This window comes from Nelusetta ayraudi, unplaced genomic scaffold (genome assembly GCF_046127955.1).
Source record: "Nelusetta ayraudi isolate G7.1 ecotype Tasmania unplaced genomic scaffold, CSIRO-AGI_Nayr_v1 ptg000059l, whole genome shotgun sequence".
NCBI lineage: Eukaryota > Metazoa > Chordata > Actinopteri > Tetraodontiformes > Monacanthidae > Nelusetta > Nelusetta ayraudi.
The window spans coordinates 2,621,057-2,642,500 of NW_027466109.1; the positions used below are offsets into that span (position 1 = coordinate 2,621,057).

At 44.8% G+C, this 21,444-nt stretch overlaps 1 protein-coding gene across 1 annotated transcript in view; it reads right to left on the reverse strand.

Moving 5' to 3' along the window:
- Nucleotides 1-18,794, reverse strand: part of polrmt (polymerase (RNA) mitochondrial (DNA directed)) — a 41,643-nt gene extending 22,849 nt beyond the window's left edge. Inside the window, exons 1-13 of the mRNA XM_076039148.1 lie at nt 18,591-18,794; nt 17,803-17,901; nt 16,698-17,560; nt 15,424-15,557; nt 11,694-11,880; nt 9,809-9,958; nt 8,097-8,264; nt 7,458-7,628; nt 6,316-6,555; nt 4,153-4,938; nt 3,238-3,360; nt 1,598-1,720; nt 653-832 (exon numbers count right to left, since the gene is read on the reverse strand). Of these exons, the coding sequence (XP_075895263.1) occupies nt 653-832; nt 1,598-1,720; nt 3,238-3,360; nt 4,153-4,938; nt 6,316-6,555; nt 7,458-7,628; nt 8,097-8,264; nt 9,809-9,958; nt 11,694-11,880; nt 15,424-15,557; nt 16,698-17,560; nt 17,803-17,901; nt 18,591-18,753 (3,387 nt within the window). The 5' untranslated portion in view covers nt 18,754-18,794. The remainder of the gene's footprint in view (nt 1-652; nt 833-1,597; nt 1,721-3,237; nt 3,361-4,152; nt 4,939-6,315; nt 6,556-7,457; nt 7,629-8,096; nt 8,265-9,808; nt 9,959-11,693; nt 11,881-15,423; nt 15,558-16,697; nt 17,561-17,802; nt 17,902-18,590) is intronic.
- Nucleotides 18,795-21,444: the final 2,650 nt, after the last annotated feature.

Below are 21,444 nucleotides of genomic sequence, written 5' to 3' on the forward strand. Positions count from 1 at the left end.
CTGCTGCCCTGCTGCACAACCTTGGAGTGCTTCAGTAGAGAACCTTCAGTCACAGACTGATGCCACCCGAGTGCAGGTCTGAACGCAGCAGGAAGTCCTTCCTGCCAGCGGCCATTGATTCATTTTAACGTGCAATAAATCGTACGTGGTCGGCTGATGGTTTGAGGCACAATAACTTTCACATGCCACTCATACACTGCTGTTGTAATCACTTCATCGTTTTTGCAAAGTTGCCTATATGTCTATAACAAAGTAATTTCCCGCAAAGGATTATGTAAAGACAAGTATAATTCTATTCTGTAAAACTTGCCCGAAAAGGGCATCGCTGTCCCTTGCCTGCTTCCTCAGAGCCGCAGTTAATAATGCACCTCGGTGTGCAATCGTACTGAATCCATACGGTCATTGTGTCATTAGCGTGATAAATGCCTCCACGTTCACACAGGAGACGGTGGAGACAATGGAGTAATAATATGCAGGGAGGACGGCGCTCAGTGGGGAAGACCTGCTCTGCTGTGAGTGTGGGAGAACGGCTCCCCTGCAGAGGAGATCCTGTTTAAAGAGGCCACTCCGTCATCCCGCGCTTACAGACCGAGGGCTAAAAATAAAAAAGCACCCCGCCGGGCACATTCATAGTGCCCCACAACTGCCGCACCTTGGGGAACTCATCAATCTCCTTCAGCCTCTTCTCGATCTGCAGGCGTCCCCCGTAGCGCGTGACTCCGTACACCACAGTCATGACGGTCTGTTTGACCACCTTCCTGCTGATGAAGCCCTCCAGGACCTGGGCGATCTTCAGGCCGCCACTCGCATCCCTCACACGGAACTCCTCCACCTGGGACGCGTCCGAGCAAATATCAGAGTCATTAGGAGTCGTGAAAACATCCTATTGGGGGCGTCGCCCAACATTAAGGATTCCGATCCTTAATGTTTCACTTAGGATGTGAAACATTAATCAAGGTCGAAGAAATGAGGACAGAAGCGGAAGGAGGAGAGTCATTGCGTTTTCTTCTGTCTTGCAGGTTAATTTGTGACCCGACAGGAAAGTGACCCATAGGACTTAATACATAGGGATGATGTTTTCATTTCATTTCTTTTTAATTTATTAATTCATTCATTCTGAGAAAAAATAGTAAAATAGTAAAAGCTCTATTTCTCCACAAAGACCTGTGACTGATTAAACAAAATAAATTCATACATAGAGAAATACACATTTCCCTAATTAAAATCAAAAGGCTTCTGTTTGGTTGTAAGATGCAACTTTGGAAATTATATAACCTTCTGTTAAAAACAACTGTTAATGAACTAACTATTTCAAATATAATCATTTGTATTTGATGTGATTTCATTACTATTAATTTACAAAAAGCTTCATCTCATCTAATAAGGACGTTTGACACAATCGTCTTAATTACAGCTTTCAGCTGTTGCTGGTTTGGGCAGTAAAGTCTTGACTCCAGTCTTTCGTCTTCACCTGAACATCTGCTGAGTGGCTCTAAAGTTTTGGACTCAACCTTAGCTTTGGAAGTCCTGAGACTCTGCAGAACACCAAAGGAGAGAAAACAGCGAGAGGGGAGAAAAACAACCCGGCCCTGCTGACCTGTTGTGCGACTCCACTGTACACGTCCTGAGGCACCTCGCAGGGCATGAGGTTGACTGATGTGGCACCAATAACATCTCTGCCCAGGGCGGCGTAGTGCTGCAGACCATTACAGGAGCCGTCCTGGAGGAGAGGCGCACGGGGATGATTAAAGAAGTGATTATAGGGCCAGCCAAAACAAGAGACAGAGCAAAAGAAAGACTGGCGGGAGGAGGAGGTGAAGGGTGAGCAACACAAACAGTGGCGAGGAAATGGAGCAACAACAGAGGAACTGAGGATAAGAAAAGGGGAAAACGGAGAGAAAGGTGAAGGGGCGGCACGAAACACGTCAGAGCACAAGCTGAGAGAAAAGTTTTACCCTACAAACAGACACGTGGATGGGTCACATGCATCATTCAGAGCAACATCTGGCCTGGGGTTTTGGCTTCAGGCAGCCAAAACAAAAAAACAAATAAAAAAAACGAAGTATGTGCCTTTTTGTTTGTTGCCCGATCAAAGAGGTGAGCTGTTTGACCAAACTGGTGCACAGAAGGCAAAATCAAGGCAGCAACATTCAGCTTGCAAGGGCAAAGCCAAAAGCAGCTAAAGGCGAGCTATCATGTGACGTTGGAGTACAGCGTTATCCACAGATCAACCGCTCGTTAAATGTCATTTCCTGGAAAACGTAAACTTCCTTTAAAGTCTTCAGATTTGCAAATGAAGAGCAGGAAGAATTCAGCTCTCAAGTTGTAAAACTGCTTCAAACTCCACAGCATGTTTTTTTTTTTAATTAGTAATACTCACTAATTAGGGTCAAGTAGATATAAACGATGGGGCTGTTTTTTCCCTCTCTGCCGTCCCAAGGCTCATGACTGAGCTGCCCTTCATTAAAACACTGCTATCATTCAAACAGTAAAACATGTCTTACTAAATATTTGAAGAATATTCATCCACCTGCACTTTTTAACACCTCTTAATGTTACTCGCCTGCCATTCAGCTGTGGGTCCTGTACATGTAACACTACTCTGTTTAATAAGAAATATGTAACCGCTTAAAAAAAGAGGAAAAATATGTTAATACGTCAAAAAACAAAAATACCCAGGAGCCAAAAGATGCTTCTTCACTCTGAAAACAGACACGGGCGGGGATTATGTATTTATACCTGTTTATCACTGAACTCCTCAGATAGGACTGCACACTGAACACTCAATTAAATAGGAATCCTACCCTGACACTACTTCATGGGATTTATTCGCTTCACTTCTTATAATGACTGTTTAGGTCTCTGCCCGCCGCCGCTAAGTGCTGATTAGAGCTGCGGTATGGCTGAGAAGATTAGACCTCGACAACATAAATAAGCGAATAGCACAAACAGGCCCGGCAAACTGAGGAGGCCACGCCTTGTTAACTCTGATGTGCCTCTAAATCAGCAGTGTAATGATGATTAAGTGACCTGTCTCATATTTGGAGAGCCGTGCGAGAGCTGCGATTGGCTCGGAGTGCCGCCACGCTGCACGTTCTGCGTCATTAATTCGATATTTAAGTTTCATCAAAGTTCGACTTCCAATTCCCTCTACTGTCGTGTAAGTTCGTAATCGCCCGTCCATTGAAAGAACACAGTCTAACTCATCTCCACGGACGTATAAACGGCCGGCGGTACCTGGTGGACAGGGAAGTGAGAGATGAAGAGCGCCGGATTGGGAGATCTCACAGCGTCGGCTATCTCCATGCAGCAGGCCAGCGCCTGCCACGGCTCATCTGCATTCATCCACCACTTTTTGCCCTGAAAAAACAAAAAACAAAAAACAAAACAAAACAAACACGGGCACGTTAGCCTGCATACACAAACGCCGCTGTGCTGCATCACTTCAAGCTTTTGTTGTGACAGGCGGCCGTGCCTCCCTTTAGGTCTCTAGCTGCCTGTGTGACTGTTTTCCATATTAAAAGAAATATGAAAAGACAAGAGAAAAAAAGACAGGGATTCTAGTAGGGATGTTAACAATTAATCAATTATTGATTCATTTCCGATTAAGAATTTTATAAATTAAATTAAATTAGTTGCAATTAATTGAACATTTTTTACACTGTTTTTTTTTGTTAAATGGTGTGGTGTATATACCTGTATACCTAGAACAAGTTACTTAAAAAAAAAAAAAAAAAAAGTTGAAATGTGACCCATTGGAAGTCAACTTAAAGTCAGAGGGTGCTTTTACTGTTCTCTAATGTAAAAACTGGTCACACTGAACCCTCAACTTTATTTAAGGGTGAAATAATGTGTTTGCTTGCGCTTATCAATTAATCGTTAATCAAGCGTTAAGGTCAATTAAATTAATCGATAATATGCATCCCTAGATTCCATGCATTCTTCTGTTTTTTCTTTCAGAATATGCTTTTGCAATATGTCATACATTTGAATTCATTCGAGATGTCAAATGTTGCTCTGCTTCTCCTTTGTTCTTCCATTATTTTATGTGTTATGCTATGGACAGGACTGACTGTAAAGTTAATTGCTGTCTGGGACTAATAAAGTATTCTGAATGCGAATGTGAATGTGTTAGCAGCAGCGGATACAGACGTTGAGAGGATCGTCCGCAGAGTCCAGGATGTCCTCCATGATGGTGTTGGCGTACTCCAGCCGTCCCTGCAGCGAGCTCCTCTTCTTCAGCCCCGTCAGGTTGACCAGGTGGATCTTCAGCCAGTCCAGGCCTCTGGCGCCGAGGGGCTTCCCCTCTGCGAACACCAGCAGGGCGCGCGTGACGTCGCTCCCCAGGTGGTTGAAGTACGGCGGGCAGGGGTAGGTGCGTCCCCGGAAGTCCATGTTGTGGGGGAACCAGAAGATCTCGTCGCGCATGTGGTTGGCAATGGACAGTTTGTACAGCGCGTCCATTCGCAGGCTGTGCATCTCGCCGCACTTCTTCTTGGCGATCACCACCTCCCGCTTCATGTGGGCCTTCTCCGCCGACGTGTAGGTGGGATCGTGGGGGTTGAAGTGCGGTATCCTGGGCGCCTCCGACAGAGGTGGGGGGACGTCGAGCTTCTCGTTGCCCCGGTCGTTGAAGATGGAGATGATGATGTTCAGCAGGCACTTGTTGATCTTCCAGGCGCAGTTTCCCAGCTGGTTGAGAGAGTCCAGCACCGGCCGGAGGTCGCTGCACTTCTCCAGCAGCTCGTCGTGCTGCGTGGCGCCGTCCACGGAGCGCATCAGCTTGGTGGGCGTCAGCAGGTAGGCGCCAAACCTGACGGAGGACCACGGCATGGGGGGGCAGAGCATCGGCATCACGTAGGAGTCGAAGGTCAGCCTGGCCTCCATGGCCTCCTGGTGCATCTGGGTCAGGATCGGGTGTGGCTTGATGAAGCCCACCTAGAAATAAAACACAGGGGAAAAATATCATTAGCAGCCGTAGACAGATTAAAGGTTGCCATACTTGTGTAACAAACTTACAATTAAGATAAACAAAAGCACTGACATCAGCAGTGGCATCAGATAGCCATTCAGATGCATACATTTAATTCAGTTGCCAGCCTGCAGGTGTCTTTTGTTTATTTATGCAAAGCATTTAAAGGAGCTCTACACAGAGACATTTCACCACTAGAGGTCATTGTTGTGCACTGCTTGTCCACCAAAACAAGGCAGCACAGGCAGCGCGCACTCATCAGCCTGTGGTGCAATGAACGCTGAGCCTTCGCTGAGCAAACAAGGACATAAAGGTGCTGTACCCGTTATGTTGGCAAAGCCAAGCAATGGAGTAAATAGAAATGATTACAAACTGGAAGAAGCCCCGCTTGGTTTTTCTTCTTTCTTATCACTCTATTCCCTGTAAGCTAATAGTTCAGGCCAGGAAGAGTGAAACAATGGACCTAATAAGACCTTAACACTGTTTGCTGCAGTTCGGACTGTCGTGCTGTGCAGTTAAATCATTGGGACGCTCCCTTGGTGGGTCCACGTCCAAAGTAAAGAAGCAAACAAATGGGGCTTTTGTTGTATAAAGAAAAAGGAGGCGTGGCTTGGTGTCAGAAATGTACAAATACACATTCCTAAAAATCTAAAAAGACATACAGCATCACAGAACATCTGATCTAAAACCTCTACAACTCTATTGGCTCCTGCTGCCTCACACGGCAGGTTCCCATTGCTGTGTACCAACGAGCCAATTAAAGGGACACTAAAAAAAGGGATTAGCATGGAACCTTTTCATCTCGCTCGACTGTTTCTACTTGCCAACACACACACACACACACACACACACACACACACACACAAGAGAGCTGGGTGGGTGGTGGCTTTATAATTCAAACACGACAGCAACTCACTCAAGGAGAGGCTGGTGCACGAGCATGCAAGGAATCAGGAAGCCTTCAAGTCTTCTGTTGAGACGCTGAGGCCAAAGAATTCATGTTTTTTAATCAGTTTACCTCAATGATTGAAATACTCATGATACAGATATATCCACTGTATCTACTGTATGTGAAGTCATCCGATCTATGAAGCGTTGCATGATCAGCTATCCATAAAAAAAAACCCTCTCAGAAATAGCAGAATTTGAGCCCTGTTTACAGCCTCCTGCAAAAACACTCAGCTTTAGTTTGCAGGTAAAAGTGAGAATTCATTTCACTCAATCATGTGCTGTTCAAGGCATGTTTTTTTAATAAGGCAACAGATACATATTTATTGTTATAAAACACTGCTAAACTGAATTTTGCACCATCGACTCGAACTTCAGAGGACGTGCACGTGTACCTGTCGCATGCTCCGGAAAGTGTACATGTGGTAGAGGATAGGGATGCGCTTCCGGTCGCAGGCCGGGTTCAGGATGTCGCTGTTGATTTTGAGGTTCTTCACCATCAAGTCCACCAGGTAGGTCCCCAGCTCCAGCGTAACCATGTAGGGCCAGTGGGTCTCGGCCCCCTGCAGCGACGGCCCCGATTGCTGCTCCGCCTCCAGCTTGCACCACAGCTCGCTGGGAAGGAGGTCGTACTCCTGGAGAAACGAGGAAGTGAGGAAAAAATGCGCCTGAGCTTGTACGCAAGACTGTGTCGGCGCTGCGAGGTGAAAGCGAAAAACTCAGAAATGAAGTTTTTTTTTTTGTGCAATTACAAACAACAGCTGGGCGAGCAGCATAATTTCAACTACAAAGCCTGCATGTAAAATGCCTTCCTGGAAAACAAACACATAACTAACTTCTGGCACAACTTGTGAGTAGAAAAAAATACTGAGCTACAGCTTATTCCAGTGCTGATGACGGCCCTGTGGTGGAGCACCGAGTCAGCGGTATAAACCGTGAGACCCCGTTCAGGCAACACTGTCACTAATTGTGCTAAAAAAAATACAAAATAACAATGTTCAAGACGTCACGAGGTGCCAATCATGGTCACAAAAGTGGTTCATCCACAGCTGCCACACTGCCAGTGACAGCAGCACCACACTACGATCAGAGGCAAGTGCTTTGAATATGAATATTGCTGATGAATATGAGTGAGGCTCTCTTTGTTGTAGGAGTATGGCTGTATCTGCTGTATCTATAAATCTATATATTTATTATAGCTTATATTTTTCTGATATCATATATTTAATTTAGCCGTAAAGTGATGAATATATTTGAGCCCAGGGGTAGGACTGGATAAGTTTCTACTTCTTCCTACCCCCTTTCGAACACGAGAACCATGGCTGCTTCCTTTGTTGTTGGTTTGACTTTGTCTTTTTTTATTTTCTGTTTATTTCATGTTCTTTCTTTTTTTTTTTAGCATTGTTGTTTACATGTTCAAAATAAATGAAAATAAATAAATAAGTGCAGAGTAACAAAAAAAACAAAACATTTGAACACTGATTGTGCAGACATAACGTGTCGGCAAGCAAATTGTGAGACGTGTTGCTCTGGTTACCTCGGTGTCCTTGGCCAGCAGCCTCGTGTAAGTGTTGTAGATGCTGCCCAGCTTCTCCAGCATCTTACTCTGATGCTTCAGCCTTATGGCGTACTTGGTGTAGACCCTGTTGCCCAGATCTCGGGCTAAGATCTTCAGCGATTCACCACTGGGCGGCATGTTGGCGACACTCTGCAGAAGGGGATAAAAAAATAAAATAAAAAAAACATACAAAAAAAAACATTAAAAAACATTTGCGAAAAGCTTTTCTCCAACGTCACAGCGATCCGAATTTTCGGAGAAAGACGGGAAGGAAGACATCCATCCGTCAGTCTGGGAAGGGGGGAAATCCAAAGTGATGTGGCCTCGGCATTACATGCTGCGAGCTTGTCTGCGCAGGAAACAGAGCTATCTGATCAAAGCCCGGCGCTCCTTTGTTGCCGGAGATAAAGCCCGATGCCTTCGCAGCTGTCATCGCTGTCAGCCTCCTGATTTGTGTTTTTGCGCTTCGCTTCAGACTCTTTGGGTCATATTTCACAAGGCCGGGTGTCAGGCACGGGGGAGGAGCGGCGCGGTGACATCACTCCTCATCCTCACCCCCACCGACACACTGCCGCACCATCGCTCACACTAGAGGTGGTTGCAGCGTCGTGACATTACCTGTATCATGATGTCGACGTACTCGGCGTCCTTCAGCAGGCAGAGGTAGGGGTAGACGTTGAGCCGGTAATCCTTGGTGTTGGTGTTGGCCAGGATCATCTTGCTCTCCCTCAGGGCCTGCAGGAGGGTCTTGTGCCACTGCGCCCGCTGATCCGCCAGCAGCTCCCTCTGAAAGAAAGGACGACGCAGCTGGAGGTCACTCGTGTCGTGACAGTGCCAACTGCCAGCAGGAAACCCTGTCCAAAACGGTGATGCGAAAGGATTTTTGCAGGATTTTTGCATTCCGAACTGAAGCGGAATGATCGGACGCAGGACTTGAAGACACTCTACATTTGAGTTTGGGTTAATTTGACCCGGAATGTGCAAAGAAAAGAGTGAGCCTATCTATCTATTGTTGATTGGCAGATTGATTGATTGACTAAAACCGTTCATTTGTTCCAAAAATGAAGTTTTGGTCTGCCAGTAATAACAGGTAGGAAACAATGGCAGGAGTTAAAAATCACTTGGTGTTAAAGTCAACTGTTTTAAAAGTACAAATTCTAGAATTAAAAAGTCTGTGATTGGCAGTCGGCATGCTACATGGTTACAATGCAAGTCACATGTCTAAATTGGCCAAAAAATAAATAACAATTTCACAGTACAGAGTGTTCCGTGCACAAGCGCCTCTGCGTGCGAGTGTGTGGCTCTTTAGCTACAGTGCGGCCGATAAGGAGACACAGTCTGGGGCCGCGGATGGAGAGGTGGCTGCCGTCTCTCCAGGGGCCTCCATTACAATACATTATTATTCTGCTCTGTCTGTCTGTAAATGCTTCCTGACCACCAGAGACTCCCGGCCCTCCTCGCTTCCCACGTCGCCCATCTGCGGAGGCAGACGAGCCAGGCCCGACTGTAAATGCCAGACTGGGAAAGAAAGCACGCTGCAGGAATATTAGATTTCTTCCTTCAACCTGTCAGGCCTGAGTGAATGTCATTTCACAGTTGTATCAGAGAAACTTTTTTTACTCACAGCAAACAATGGCTGCCTTTGGATATCAAAAATATATATTTTATTTATATATATATATGTCTTTAAATGTCAATCCACTGTCACCTGATAAATGGTTTTGCAATATTTATGAGGTCTGTGTCTTAGGGTGAATCCAGACTAAATCTAGGGCTGTGATGAAACCCCGCAGGGCTGTGCCGAGTTTGTGCAGCAGCAGATTCCCCACTGAAAGGCACAACAGGAATCAGTCAGTGTGTGACATGGAGTTGTGCAGTTTGCTGTTGTTGCATTTTGGGAGACGCCAAATGAAATGTTCAGTTTTCGCCAGTACAAATAACTGCATTTAGGGATAAAGAACATAATACAGTGTATTCAAGGCCTTGTAAAGGTGGCGTTCTGGAGCACAACATTTTGTGAGAAACTGCATGTCATCAATCACCGACCTGAATGCAAACCAAATAAAAGCACAAAAACATACAAAAAAGAAATGAGTGTTTTGACATTCAGGAGTGATAAAAAAATATCGCAACATACAGTAAAAGAGATTTTAGGCTGAGACCAACTGCTGGGGGTGCATAGTAACACTCTTTGTTTGTTTGTTTCCTTCATAGGATGTGACAAATGCAGTGCAAAACAAACTTCTTAATGCAATCATGTCCATCTAATCCATGAAGTGTATACTGGGCATGATGAGGAAGTCTAGGTGGCAACAGTTGTGTTTGTTTACCATCTTTGCCATGTTCTCCGTGACGGGCTTGGCAGCCTCCACCGAGTCGATGGTGACGGTGCAGGCCTGCTCAATGGCCAGCTGTCGCTCGAAGCGCCGCTGGAGCTCGTCCTGCGTGAAGTCCAGTTTGGGGAAGTGGTGCTCAGACCTCTGGGATACAGACACACACACAGAGACGGACAGGAAACTAAATGAGTGACATTTTATGAGGCTCTGCTGCCCTGTTGATTGACTTCAAGCACCTAGGCCTCTTTCTAAAAATAAAACGTGATTGCAAAGAGAAGTGCATGACTGGAGGAGGGGCCTGCTTGTCCAGAGAGGGTTCATTTGGCCAGGTGAGTTACGGACAAATCATTAAAAGGAGTCTCCTGCCAAGAGAGCATCAAACAGAGCAACAATCTCTTTGGCTCACCAATGCAAGAAAAAAATGATTCTTTTTAAGTTCATTCTTCACAAATTTCAATACTTGATAGAAAGGTGGTAGGAAGAAGCAGAGAAATGTGTTTTTTTTTCTTCTTTGTAGTTCAAAAGCTTAATGATCAAAAGTGCATCAAAAGTCAATCCACGTTTGAAGAGACAGTGACCCTTTCAAGAGTGGAAGCAAGTATTGTCTCTTGAACACATCGCTAAATGGGTGCGGCGAATGCAACCAATTAGCAGAGCCAATAACACAAACAAATTGTTTTACTTCAAATAACAGCAACAAGATCTAGAAACCTCCAGTGCAATATCTGATGTGGATTTTCAGTTATTGTTCATCTCTTTGGGCTGACAAAATGCATCCTAGTGTGCCATTTTCCTGACAACATTCAGGACATAATGTCATAAAATCTCTATTGATGTGCTGAAATGAGATCAAACTGCATTTTGGAGTAGCGCCATCTCAATCAAAATTCATTAAATAGTCGATCCGCTGCTTTGACTGACTCAACAAAAGCTCCAGAGACGGACGGGAGCTGGTCCTCTTCTTATCTGGCCGAGCAGATATTTGCAAAGCTTTCAGTCATTAAAATCAACCTGCCAGAAAAGCCACAGCCTGATAACCAACAGGACAGTTAGTCAACCCTGCGAGGGCAATCACGGGCGGCAGTGACGGGGTCACATTTGACCTGCTTCACATATCAGTGACCTGCTTCTTATGGCAACTGGGATAGTATGTTGCTGAGGGGGAAAAAAACCAAGGTAGCTGAGGCTGAAAATATGGGTGATTGGAAAGAAAGCTGTCAGTGACTGTTTGATGGGTAGTCAGGCATCAGGAGGAGGGTGGTGGCAGCTTGAGTGATTAAAAAGAATTGTATTAAAAAGATAAAGACTCTATAAAGCTTCATAGCTTCAGTTAAAACTGCATAGTTATCCCTCTGTTTGCAGCCTCCTTAAAAAAAAAAAATCACTGAGTTTTTTTGCCTCCTGCTCGAAGGGATGTGTTGGACAATCCACATGTTTTATGAAGCTGACAAGAAGAAGGCAGTGACTAGTCTAGCCGACCCGCGAAATTGGGAGACGTGACCGTGCCCTTAATGACATCACAGAGAGCTCATTCTAGAGCAATGTCTTTAAGCACACCCTTTCTGAGTAGTGAAACAACTCTCTTATTTCCAGGTTTGCCACCAGGCTCGGGACACACATTCTTTAAAAACTCTAAAAACTCAAAATAATATTAATATTTTGCACAATATAGAACCTTTGTGGAAGAAAAACACGACATTTCAAACCTCTGAAAAACTCTATCTTTTTCCCAAACACATTTAAAAACAAAAAAACAAAAAAACAAAAAAAAAATGCTACAGTAGATGTTGCTCTAAATAAATAATTCGTGGAGGACCACCAGGACTGCTGTTTGATCCAACAACATTTTACCTCAACCCGTGTCTCAGAACTGCGATACCTGTGTGTAGAAGTTGTGAACCAGTGGTGAGGAGCACTGGCTCAGAGCCTCCGCCTGTCTGGGCTGGTAGTCTGGCTGGACGATGTGCACGGCCTTCAACGCCATGTCCCGCTCGTCTTTCTGGAACACGTTCTGACTGAACACATCGTCCACAGACAGGCCGTCCTTCTCCATCTGGTTGAGGCACCTTGGCAAACAGAGAAGAAGAAGGCTGGTATTAATTCTCGGAATGCTTGGAGACGCTTTGCACCCACTGAGACCTCAGTATCCACTTTGGAACGACTGACTTAAAAGATATTAGTGAAGCTGGGGTGTTGATAGTCATACAATTGCGCCGTATCTGTGACAGACAAAAACTTTTGCACTCGAATATGAATGCATTAGCTTTTAGCTCAATGGTATAAGGAGCATTGAGAATCCGTTCAACAGCCTCGACCTTTTGACCTGCCTACTAACTAGAAAAATTACCACGGAATGCGAGTGAACGTGTGATGATTAATTCAGCTGATGAAAAAACCCAACCTTCCTCTATCTGTGGGATCATTGTATATCTTCTTGATGGACAGTTGCAGAATACCAATCCAAATATTTGCCCTGGCAGGCCCGTGTGGCAGATTCCAAAGTGTTTGTGCGACCCAAGAGCGGCCTGGCAGTGAAGAGACATCAGCAAAATGTTTATTTGCGTCGAATCTCCGAGAGATTTGACACAGAGAGCGTAGCCTCCACGAGAGGACTGCCCAATGCAGAAAACGCCAACAAGGGACTCGCCTCTCCGAATACAAATGAGAGTGACGCAATGATTTCGCACCTCACAACTGCATATCATAAGATTTTTCTTTTGTTTTAAAGAGGCCTGTGACCCAACACTTTATAAGGGGTAGTCCATCAAAAACTAAAAATGTCACTTATCGCTTAGTTAAGAGTATTTCAAAAGCCACACTTTTGAAATACACGTAACAGGGAGATGAGCTGTAAACAAACAGAAGTTGATTGCGAAAGTGCATGTTGTTGTTTTTTTGTATATGTTAAGCTTCCTTTACGTGGAATTCTTTCCCTCTGTGAAACTCCAGAATGGTCACACCTACACCAGCAAAGCAGTAAGCAAAATGGGGAAACTTTCAATTGTTGTGAACTAAATCTGGGCTAACAGAAATCAACTGGAGGCTCGTAGAATTTACATTTCGTTCCTGTAAATCAGTTGGAGCAATTTTGAAGATGTTCCATTGCATTTAAAAAGGAGCTTTGGAAAAAAAAAAACCTGTTTAGAGCTCAATGTGACACAGCTGGAAGGGTTGAGCACTGTGAATCGTGCCAGAATGTTTTGATTTGATTTCATAAGATGCTTGTAGAACACAGCACTGGTAGTTTTAGACATGAAATCGGATACAGATACAGATACAGATACAGGTGCAGGGAATGCAATTCCATAGATGTGTATTCATTTAAGGGTAAAAAGCCACAAAAACTTTCTGCTCAATAAAGACTGAAGGCTTCTATTTGTTCGATTTGCAGGTTTGGTTGCACTGCCCCCTGAAGTCCATTTACAGAAGTGCCTGACAGGAGCGTCGAACGGGAAGGGCGAAGAACCCAGCAGCACAGAGGATGACAGTGCTCCGCTTCTCCCTGCATACCGTTATCTCAGAACAATTACAAACAACGGCAGGCTAATTAGCATCTGGAGGAAACCTTGTCTCAGCAACATTCTTGAAGCTAATCTAATCAGAAGAGAGCAGAGCACAGTGCAAGGGTGAATGGAAAAAAGGAAACGCTGCATTACGGTAATCAGCAGTGCGTGGTGTTCAAAGTTGCTCACTGAACATTAAGCAAAGTGAGTGGGGTTTTTTTGGGTATATTTTTTTTATATATACAAGTGAGTCTGAGTCTTTGCTGAGAGTCTCCCATGTGATGCCGTAGTGTAATTTCGGTCAGAGTAAATGACAGAGCAGCGAACAAAAAGAGGATTAGCCCGGGCACTGGCAGCGTGGTCGGCAGGAACAAAGAGAGCAGCGAGGTTGATAGATAGAGCATAATCAGCCTGGTGACTGCTCTGCTGCTCTCCAGAGAGCCAAGAGCTCTGGAGGACACGGCGCTCGAGAGAGAGAGAGAGAGAGGGGGGGAGAGAGAGAGAGAGAGAGTGAGAGAAAGAGAGAGAGAGGGGAAAACTTAAAGGGATAAGTGCTGGTGCAAGTCGGCGCATGCATGTGTGTCTTTGACAAGGACACGGGGGAGAGAAAGAAAAGTGTGAAGTGAGCAGGTGAGTATGGAGGAGACCTCAGAGGGGACAAAGGTGGAGCAGAAAAGTTACGTTAGGAAAAGGAATGACGGCACAGTTTAGATACAAGAGCAAGTGTGCTGCACTGGAGAGGCCGCACCGCTGGAGGCGAAGCGGCGGAGCACTCCCGCGGAACAACACTGTCATACAAGTATCATCTTACGACGGTTCGATGGAGCAAACAGATACATATCACCAACCTGAGTGCCCTGCCAACAGTCCTGATAGGGGGCGGCTCAGGAGCAGAGAGTAAAGCTCTTACGGTGCAACAGACAGAGTGGAGACGCAGGGGAGTGATGCATTTCAAGGCTGGGGTGAGCGACATAGTGTGACCTTTCATCAAGTCGAGTGTTGCGCAAAATTCACTTGAGGAGTGTTTTCGAACAATATTGTGTGTCTGTAGGCTGAGAGTGACCAGAGGGCGCCGGAGCAGGAGCAGATGGATGGAGGGTTTTGGTGACCCACCTCAAAAGAGAAAAAAATGTATCATGGTGTATGTAGAAAACATGTGCTTTAATGTCAATTGAAAATGAATAAAAGAAAAGTTACAACAAAATATCTGTCTATGAAGGCCCACTTATCTCTTTATTGAAATGACTCTTGAAACACTGAAAGGATTGGTGAATTACAGCTATTTTATTACTTACTTACTAACAATATAATTTCTTCAAGTTCAGCGGTTTTAATGCGGAGCCGTAGTTTGCCCATGCCTGTTATAAGGCAGAGTATTTTCATGAAAACCAGACAGGACAAGGTACATGCCTGTTGTATAGTCCGGGTCCATATATCAACACGCATCAGGATAAATATAGCAAACAAACCCTGCGCCCCCTGGTTTTTGTTTTTTTGTTCTCCTGTAATGACTCCAGACTAATGTTAGTCTCATCACAGGGGGAAAAAAAGAAACAACAAGAAAATTCAATATAAGGCCTACAACTGCCTGGGCATGAGGCCAGCTGATTGTATTGGCTGCCATCATCAGGCTCCTGCACAGAGACACGGTGGAGATGCCTTCTGAAGCTACGAGGGCTCTCTGCTAGGTGTGTGTGTGCTCTGTCATGAGCCAAAATACCAAGACAAAAATAGTGAAAACACTGATGCAACAATCAGTAAAAGTTATTTATTCATTTCTTTGTTATATTATATTGCTATTTTTCCTATTTCCTTGTGCATATGGAAGAGCAATAAAATTGAAAACTGTGTCCTTACTACGACCCCTGCTGGAAGTTTCCTGTACTGCATAGCGGTTGGTCCATCCAGACTACCGTAATAACGTTAGACATCCTCTTGATGGTTCTGCCTCTACGCTTTGTTTCAAGGAGCTGCATGTGTGTGTGTGTGTGTGTGTGTGTGTGTGTGTGTGTGTGTGTGTGTGTATATGTGTGTGTGTGTGTGTGTGTGTGTGTGTGTGTGTGTGTGTGTGCGTGCGTGCGTGCATGCACGTGCGAGCAAACACACCTTGAGACAATCTTCGAGAAGCAGTTGGGAGTGCGGCCCATACACTCCAAAGCTGCCGTGTAAGATCCCAGATTTGGCTTCAGACCAGCCTCTTCTAAGAGAATGAAGACTCGGCCAATCTGGTTTAAAGAGCCCTGTGGACAGAAGCAGAGAGACCAGTGATGAGCAAGAGCTTCTGCTTCCAAACACACTTCAGAGCCGCCTCAACACAGCCGTCTCCAGGGTCTGATCAGCTTTAATCTTTGAACAACTTCCTCTGTTTACCAACTTTGAACAGAGCCTCTTGGCTGAATCGTTACAATTCAAAGAGGCCCCTTCATTTGCAAAATTCGCTTTACAAGTCATTTCTAAAAATAACGTACGTCTCTAGTCTGCAAGTAAACTCCCTGAAAATGACAGACTCCTTTATGGCTTTTGCTTGCACCACCTTTCAGAAAAGCTTGAAAACACACACAGCCCGGTGCCAATTGTGATGTCACAAAGGGCATTGATACTGAAGTTCCCCATAATAACCACCTTCCTATTGTCTAGAACAAGGCATCAGCATCTGCAATCAGTTACAGCAACCAGCCTGTAAACTGAGTGCTGCTTTATGCCTTAACTTTCTATTGCATAGGTGTCAAGCTCTGGCCCGCGAGGCCAAATTGGGCCCGCAGTGCAATTATATTTGGCCCGCAAGGCAATACAAAATCACTACTAGAGCTGGACCTCAGGTATGATACAGCACATGTACCGCTAATACTACAAAATCCCAGAATGCTCTGCTAGTATTTTGGCTTGTCAATCAGGACAGGACGTTCATTGAAGGATATTATTATTACTGAATTGGTTTATTGTTGTTACTTTATTTTCAAATCTATTATTTGCCCCGTGGAAAAATGTTGCTGTTGAAATTTCAATCAGAAGGCTGCAAATAAAAAATATGGCTTACAGTTTTTATTTACATCTTATTTATATTGATGAGCTTTTTAAATTTTAAATTTAATTTAGCATGTGTGCAGTGTTCGGTCATTTTGCTTTTTCCATATTCAGGTTGAAGCAAAACTTGTTTGGGTGACGTCCACATAAAAAGGCTCACTGTCATATCTGGAGGATTTTTTTCAATAAAAATCAACGTTGGGTCGCGACTTTGTCCAAGTTTTACATTTTGGCCCCTGTGTATTTGAGTTTGACACCCCTGATCTATTGAGTCCTCTGAGACGGCTCCACAGGAGCCTGGGATCACATATAAAGCTCTGATTAGCGGCGCACTATGGGACTCGCGTTCAACTCACCTTTTTGGCCCAAACCCTCATCAGGATGTTGTAGATGTCCGTGTTCAGGCGCTTGCGTCGGCTCCTGACCCGGTGCTGACTCAGCAGGAAACGGTGCGCTCGGTCCACGGCGCCGGCAAACACGCAGGCCTCCAGGTAAGCGTGGATGCTGAGGTGAAGGTCCCCGGTATCATTTCCATTGCCTTCCTCCAGCGGGGGGCGCTCTTGGTCGACAGAGGACGCCCACTGTCTCCCTCGCTCATTGAGCCTCTTCTCCAGCGCCTCCACCTCGGCCAGCTCCTGTGCCGGACTCTGGGCGTCGGCGGCGGCCTCCTCAGTGTGAGGCCGCGGTTTCGGCTGCTTCTGTTTAGGTTTGGAAGCTTTCAGAGGCACCGCTGCTGTCCCGGCTACTGCGAGAACAGCGGAGGAGATAGGTACGGAGGAAACGGAGGCGTGAATCTCATCAGTCAAAGTCTGTCTCCTGGCCTTCCCTTTGGGAGGGACGGTCTTTTTGCCCGCAGTAGATATCTTTTTATGTGGAGTACCTGGGAGCATTGAGCTGCTTTTGCTGCCTTTCGATTTTTCCAACGGCCCCTCCTTTGCGTCCTTTTCTATTTTCTGCTGCAGATGCTGTTGCCTCCTGAGTTTGTTTTGCTTCTCCTCGGATAATTTCTGCATCCAGCGGCTGGGTTTAGATTTAGAGGCTCCTTTGGAGACAGTCTGTCCTGATTTGGGAATGTCTGCTTTCTCCCGAGGAATGCTTTTAGGACTCTTTGCAGATATGGCCCATCTTTCGGAGGGCGAAGTTTGGACAAACTGTCCTTTTGCACGCCGGACATCTAAAACGACGTCGGACTGAAGCTGATGTATCCTGGACTCCAACACTAAGAGAAAAGGATTAATAATGGGTGATGAGATGAGGGAAATATTGATCATAACAACAAAAACGTCCAGTGTGCAAATTATGGAGATCAAATGCTGCTTGATCAACAACTTATCAGGAACAATTAAGGGGAGCCAAATAATCACATAACCCAGATACAGGACTGTTGGACAGAAGCACTTTGAACATGCAAGCACAAAATAACAGGGGTAGTTTTGAAAGGCCTCATCAATAATAACTTACCATCTAACAACTGGGACTGAACCATCACCCGCTTCTTTCCATCTTCTGTGTTTGGGATTATGAATGAAACGTTTCTTTTCTGTAGCCGTGAGGCAGTCTCTGAAAATAAAAGAGAGGGTTTCAAATATTTTTATTTTCAAATAATTTTTCACTCCCAAATTGATATCATATACACATAGCTTGTAGCCCATATTAACATTCCATACAAACATTTACAACACAGTGGGTGGCTTACTTATGAACTAATAACAATGATGATGTAATAAAAATAATAACAGACCCACTGGGATTATTTGGTTCATGTGACGTGATATGTACGTATGGTTAAAAAAACAAACATGAAGCTAGTTGACGAAGTGATGTGTCTTCCTGGGGTGCAGGAAACGAGATGGACGCTGCTGGAAAGAGACAGTGAGCTGCATACGAACCCATGCCAATAAATTACAATTTCTGCTTGATCATGATGATGATGATGATGATGATGATGGTACGTTTCCGCCATGCAACGCAAAGCTAACGTTACAGCACACGATAGTTATATTTAGGCGGAACTAAATGAAGTTGGAAGAAATTTGTCTTTGATATTCTGCTCTTGACCTCGTCTGTGCAAACACCCCTGCCTCAAGATGGACATCACTGTTCTCAGTACGGCGGCCCCGCTTTATTGTTCACCTTGCCATCACGATAAATAAAAGGTTTGAACGGGTTCAAATAAAGGTTTTTAACAGTATTTACAGTTAAGGACTGGGGGACAGGGGACAGGGGGCAGAAGGACTCAGTTTCCCTACCTGATATCTGTCTTACTCCACCGGTCCTTCTCGACGCATACTGCAGACAACATTCCGCAAAACTGGAGCGAAAAGTGCACTTCTCAAATAAAACGCGGCGGTTCACACATTTGGCAAAGGCACACACTCTCAGAAGGGACATGTTGACATGTAATAACCGCATTACTTCTGAGCACTAGGCCGCCATCTTAAATTAGACCAAGGTAGTCGCGAGGAGCGATGGATAATCCTGAGACTCGACTAGAGGATCACAGATTCGTCGAGTGTCGACCTTTGACTTGAACGGTATCGATTTATGACCGATCGTTTAATATTTCGAGCTTCCCAATAAAAATGTAGAAAGATATAGAAATCTGTTTTCGACCACAATCAATGGCTTCCGTCCACTTTTCACAGTCAGTTGCGAACTTGTCCATGAACACTTGTCATCTTTTCTTTTATTTTATTTATTTATTTTAACTTGTTTTAACATCAAATGTAATTTACTATATCAGGTCAACTTTATTATTCTATGTACTGTTATAGTATACACATACATTTTTTACCTACCCTTTTTGTCCTCAGTACACTCGTGAACGGATTGGTCGTTTAACATTGCTGGCACTTGTATTGGCCTACAGGTGGCAGTATTGTCATAGCCAGTGATGAGACTCAGCGGATCAAGTTTAAGAACTTTGTGTAGTCGCAAATCATGTTTGAGTCTCTTTGAGCAGCAGTATTTCACATGGTTGTACATTTCTTCTTCTTTTACAACTTTGTTTACTTACATAAAAATACATGTCTGACAAAATTAATGAGCAATTCGAATGAATGACACAATCCATGCACAGTAAGTTGCCTGAGGTTCCTTTAATGTTTTGTTTAATGTTTTAATGTTTAACAACAACAACAACAAAAAAAATGTTATATCAGGCTTCAACCGTAATGTGAATCCGGAGGAATACTGATGCATCAGGCACTGGTAAAAAAGGGGGGGGAAAAAAAATGTACTAGCTTCACCTTCCAGTCGACCTGTGAAGTTCAAACATCATACAGTTCAAATCGGGTGTGACTCAGCTTCAGAGTGAAAGACTAAGCTGAATGTATCTCATTTCCATTCTTGTATACTTTCTGATACCCTGCCGTGTCAGCCTCCCGCCGTCATGCATCCATAAAGCATTCTTAAACACTTTAGCAGCCTTTTGTGTCTCGGCAGGCTGGAGGTTAACACAAGCACTACTTGACTGAGGGAGAGGAGGAGGAGGAGGGACGGTGGATGTGCCTGTGCGTGTGCACATGCGTGCGTGTGTGTGTGTGTGTGTGTGTGTGTGTACAGAGAGAGGGAAATGAGGTCCAGGCAGTACATCTTTTCTCAGCAGAGGCAGCGGCTCAGGGCACAGCGGTGGGTGTCTGCCGCTGAGCTGTAGGTGAGGATCAGGAGGTGTTTGTTGCCACGGTTCACGAGCAGGGCCCCTTGACAGCCTTGTTTGATGTGGTTGGCCCCTGTCGGCGGCTGGCTCTTTGCGCTGGTGTGACAGTCATTGCCGGGTGAGTGACTGTCAATGCCTCAACCTACAAAAGAGGAGAAGACAGGCATTCATGGGGCCTGATAATGGCCAGGCTGGGACAAGGCTGCCATTCTCATACACTTTGATCATGTGGAATCTTTTGCACACCTTTGTAGGGGCTGCTTATTTGTTTAACAGATGGACACAGGGCTGTTTTCTTTTTTTTTTTTTTTGGATGGAGATACTTGTCTCTGAGATGCTTGTGTTGGTAAATGCCTTTGGCGTGCTTGTGTGTGTGTGTGTGTGTGTGTGTGTGTGTGTGTGTGTGTGTGTGTGTGTGTGTGTGTGCGTGTGTGTGCGTGTGTGTGTGCTCGCGCGTGCACGCCACTTACATGGAATTAGCAACCATGTCACTATGTAAAAGTAAGCTTGCAATCAACTTCAGTGGGGTGTTTTTAAAATGTTAAAAGTCTTATTTTGGGAAAGATTTAGTAATTATTAGAGATACACAAGTTGTTACACAACTGTATTTCTGCAAATACAGTATACTGTATACTGTAAACTTCCAGAGAACTGGCACAGGCTAATTACTGGATATGTGTCATCATCACCGCACACACTCCAAGTCCATTATTGCCCATTACAGAGAAACATTAAATGATCCTTTAGGCTTACGTGCAGAACTTTACTGGAGGGCCATGACTCACACAGCCTGTAATTGGGTTTCCCCACACATGCATCCAAAGATGGATTCAATTAGTGAGTCAGTTTAAATATTTGGCTTTCTACTGTACATTTCAGTTGAACCCTGGTGGAACCACCGCAAGGCTCATTTGCCCAGATTAAAAATGTTTTCGGGCGTCGGAGAACTTTTGGTGCTGCATCTTTTGGAGCGTCTCGTCGCTGCAATAGACGGATGACCCACTTATTGTGACTAACAATAGACAATGGTTCTAACGCTGGATATGCAAAGGGCCTCGTCCTGTGTGGAGCTGAGGTTTGAGGTTCGTTGCCCTGCTCTTTTATCCACGCAAAACGTTTGCCACTCAACACCAGCAGACGACTCCAAAGACACCGAGCACACCTGTGCTGTGGACTGGCCCAGTGAATCAGACAGTCCTGGGCACAACAAAAGAAGAAATTACACCATTACTGGCCTTTTTTCTTCAGTTTATTTTGGACCTGAGTGGTTGAGGGATGGCTGTTTGAGATAATTCCTTACGATTGCTGTAACCCCAGAAGTGTTGCAGCAACAATAAAGTTTATTGCCACAAATCTGGAAACACTTGTATCTTAATTAAAGCAAACCAAACACCTTTCAGCTCCTGCGATCTGCAGATGGAGCATTTCAATGAGCAGGTCACCGG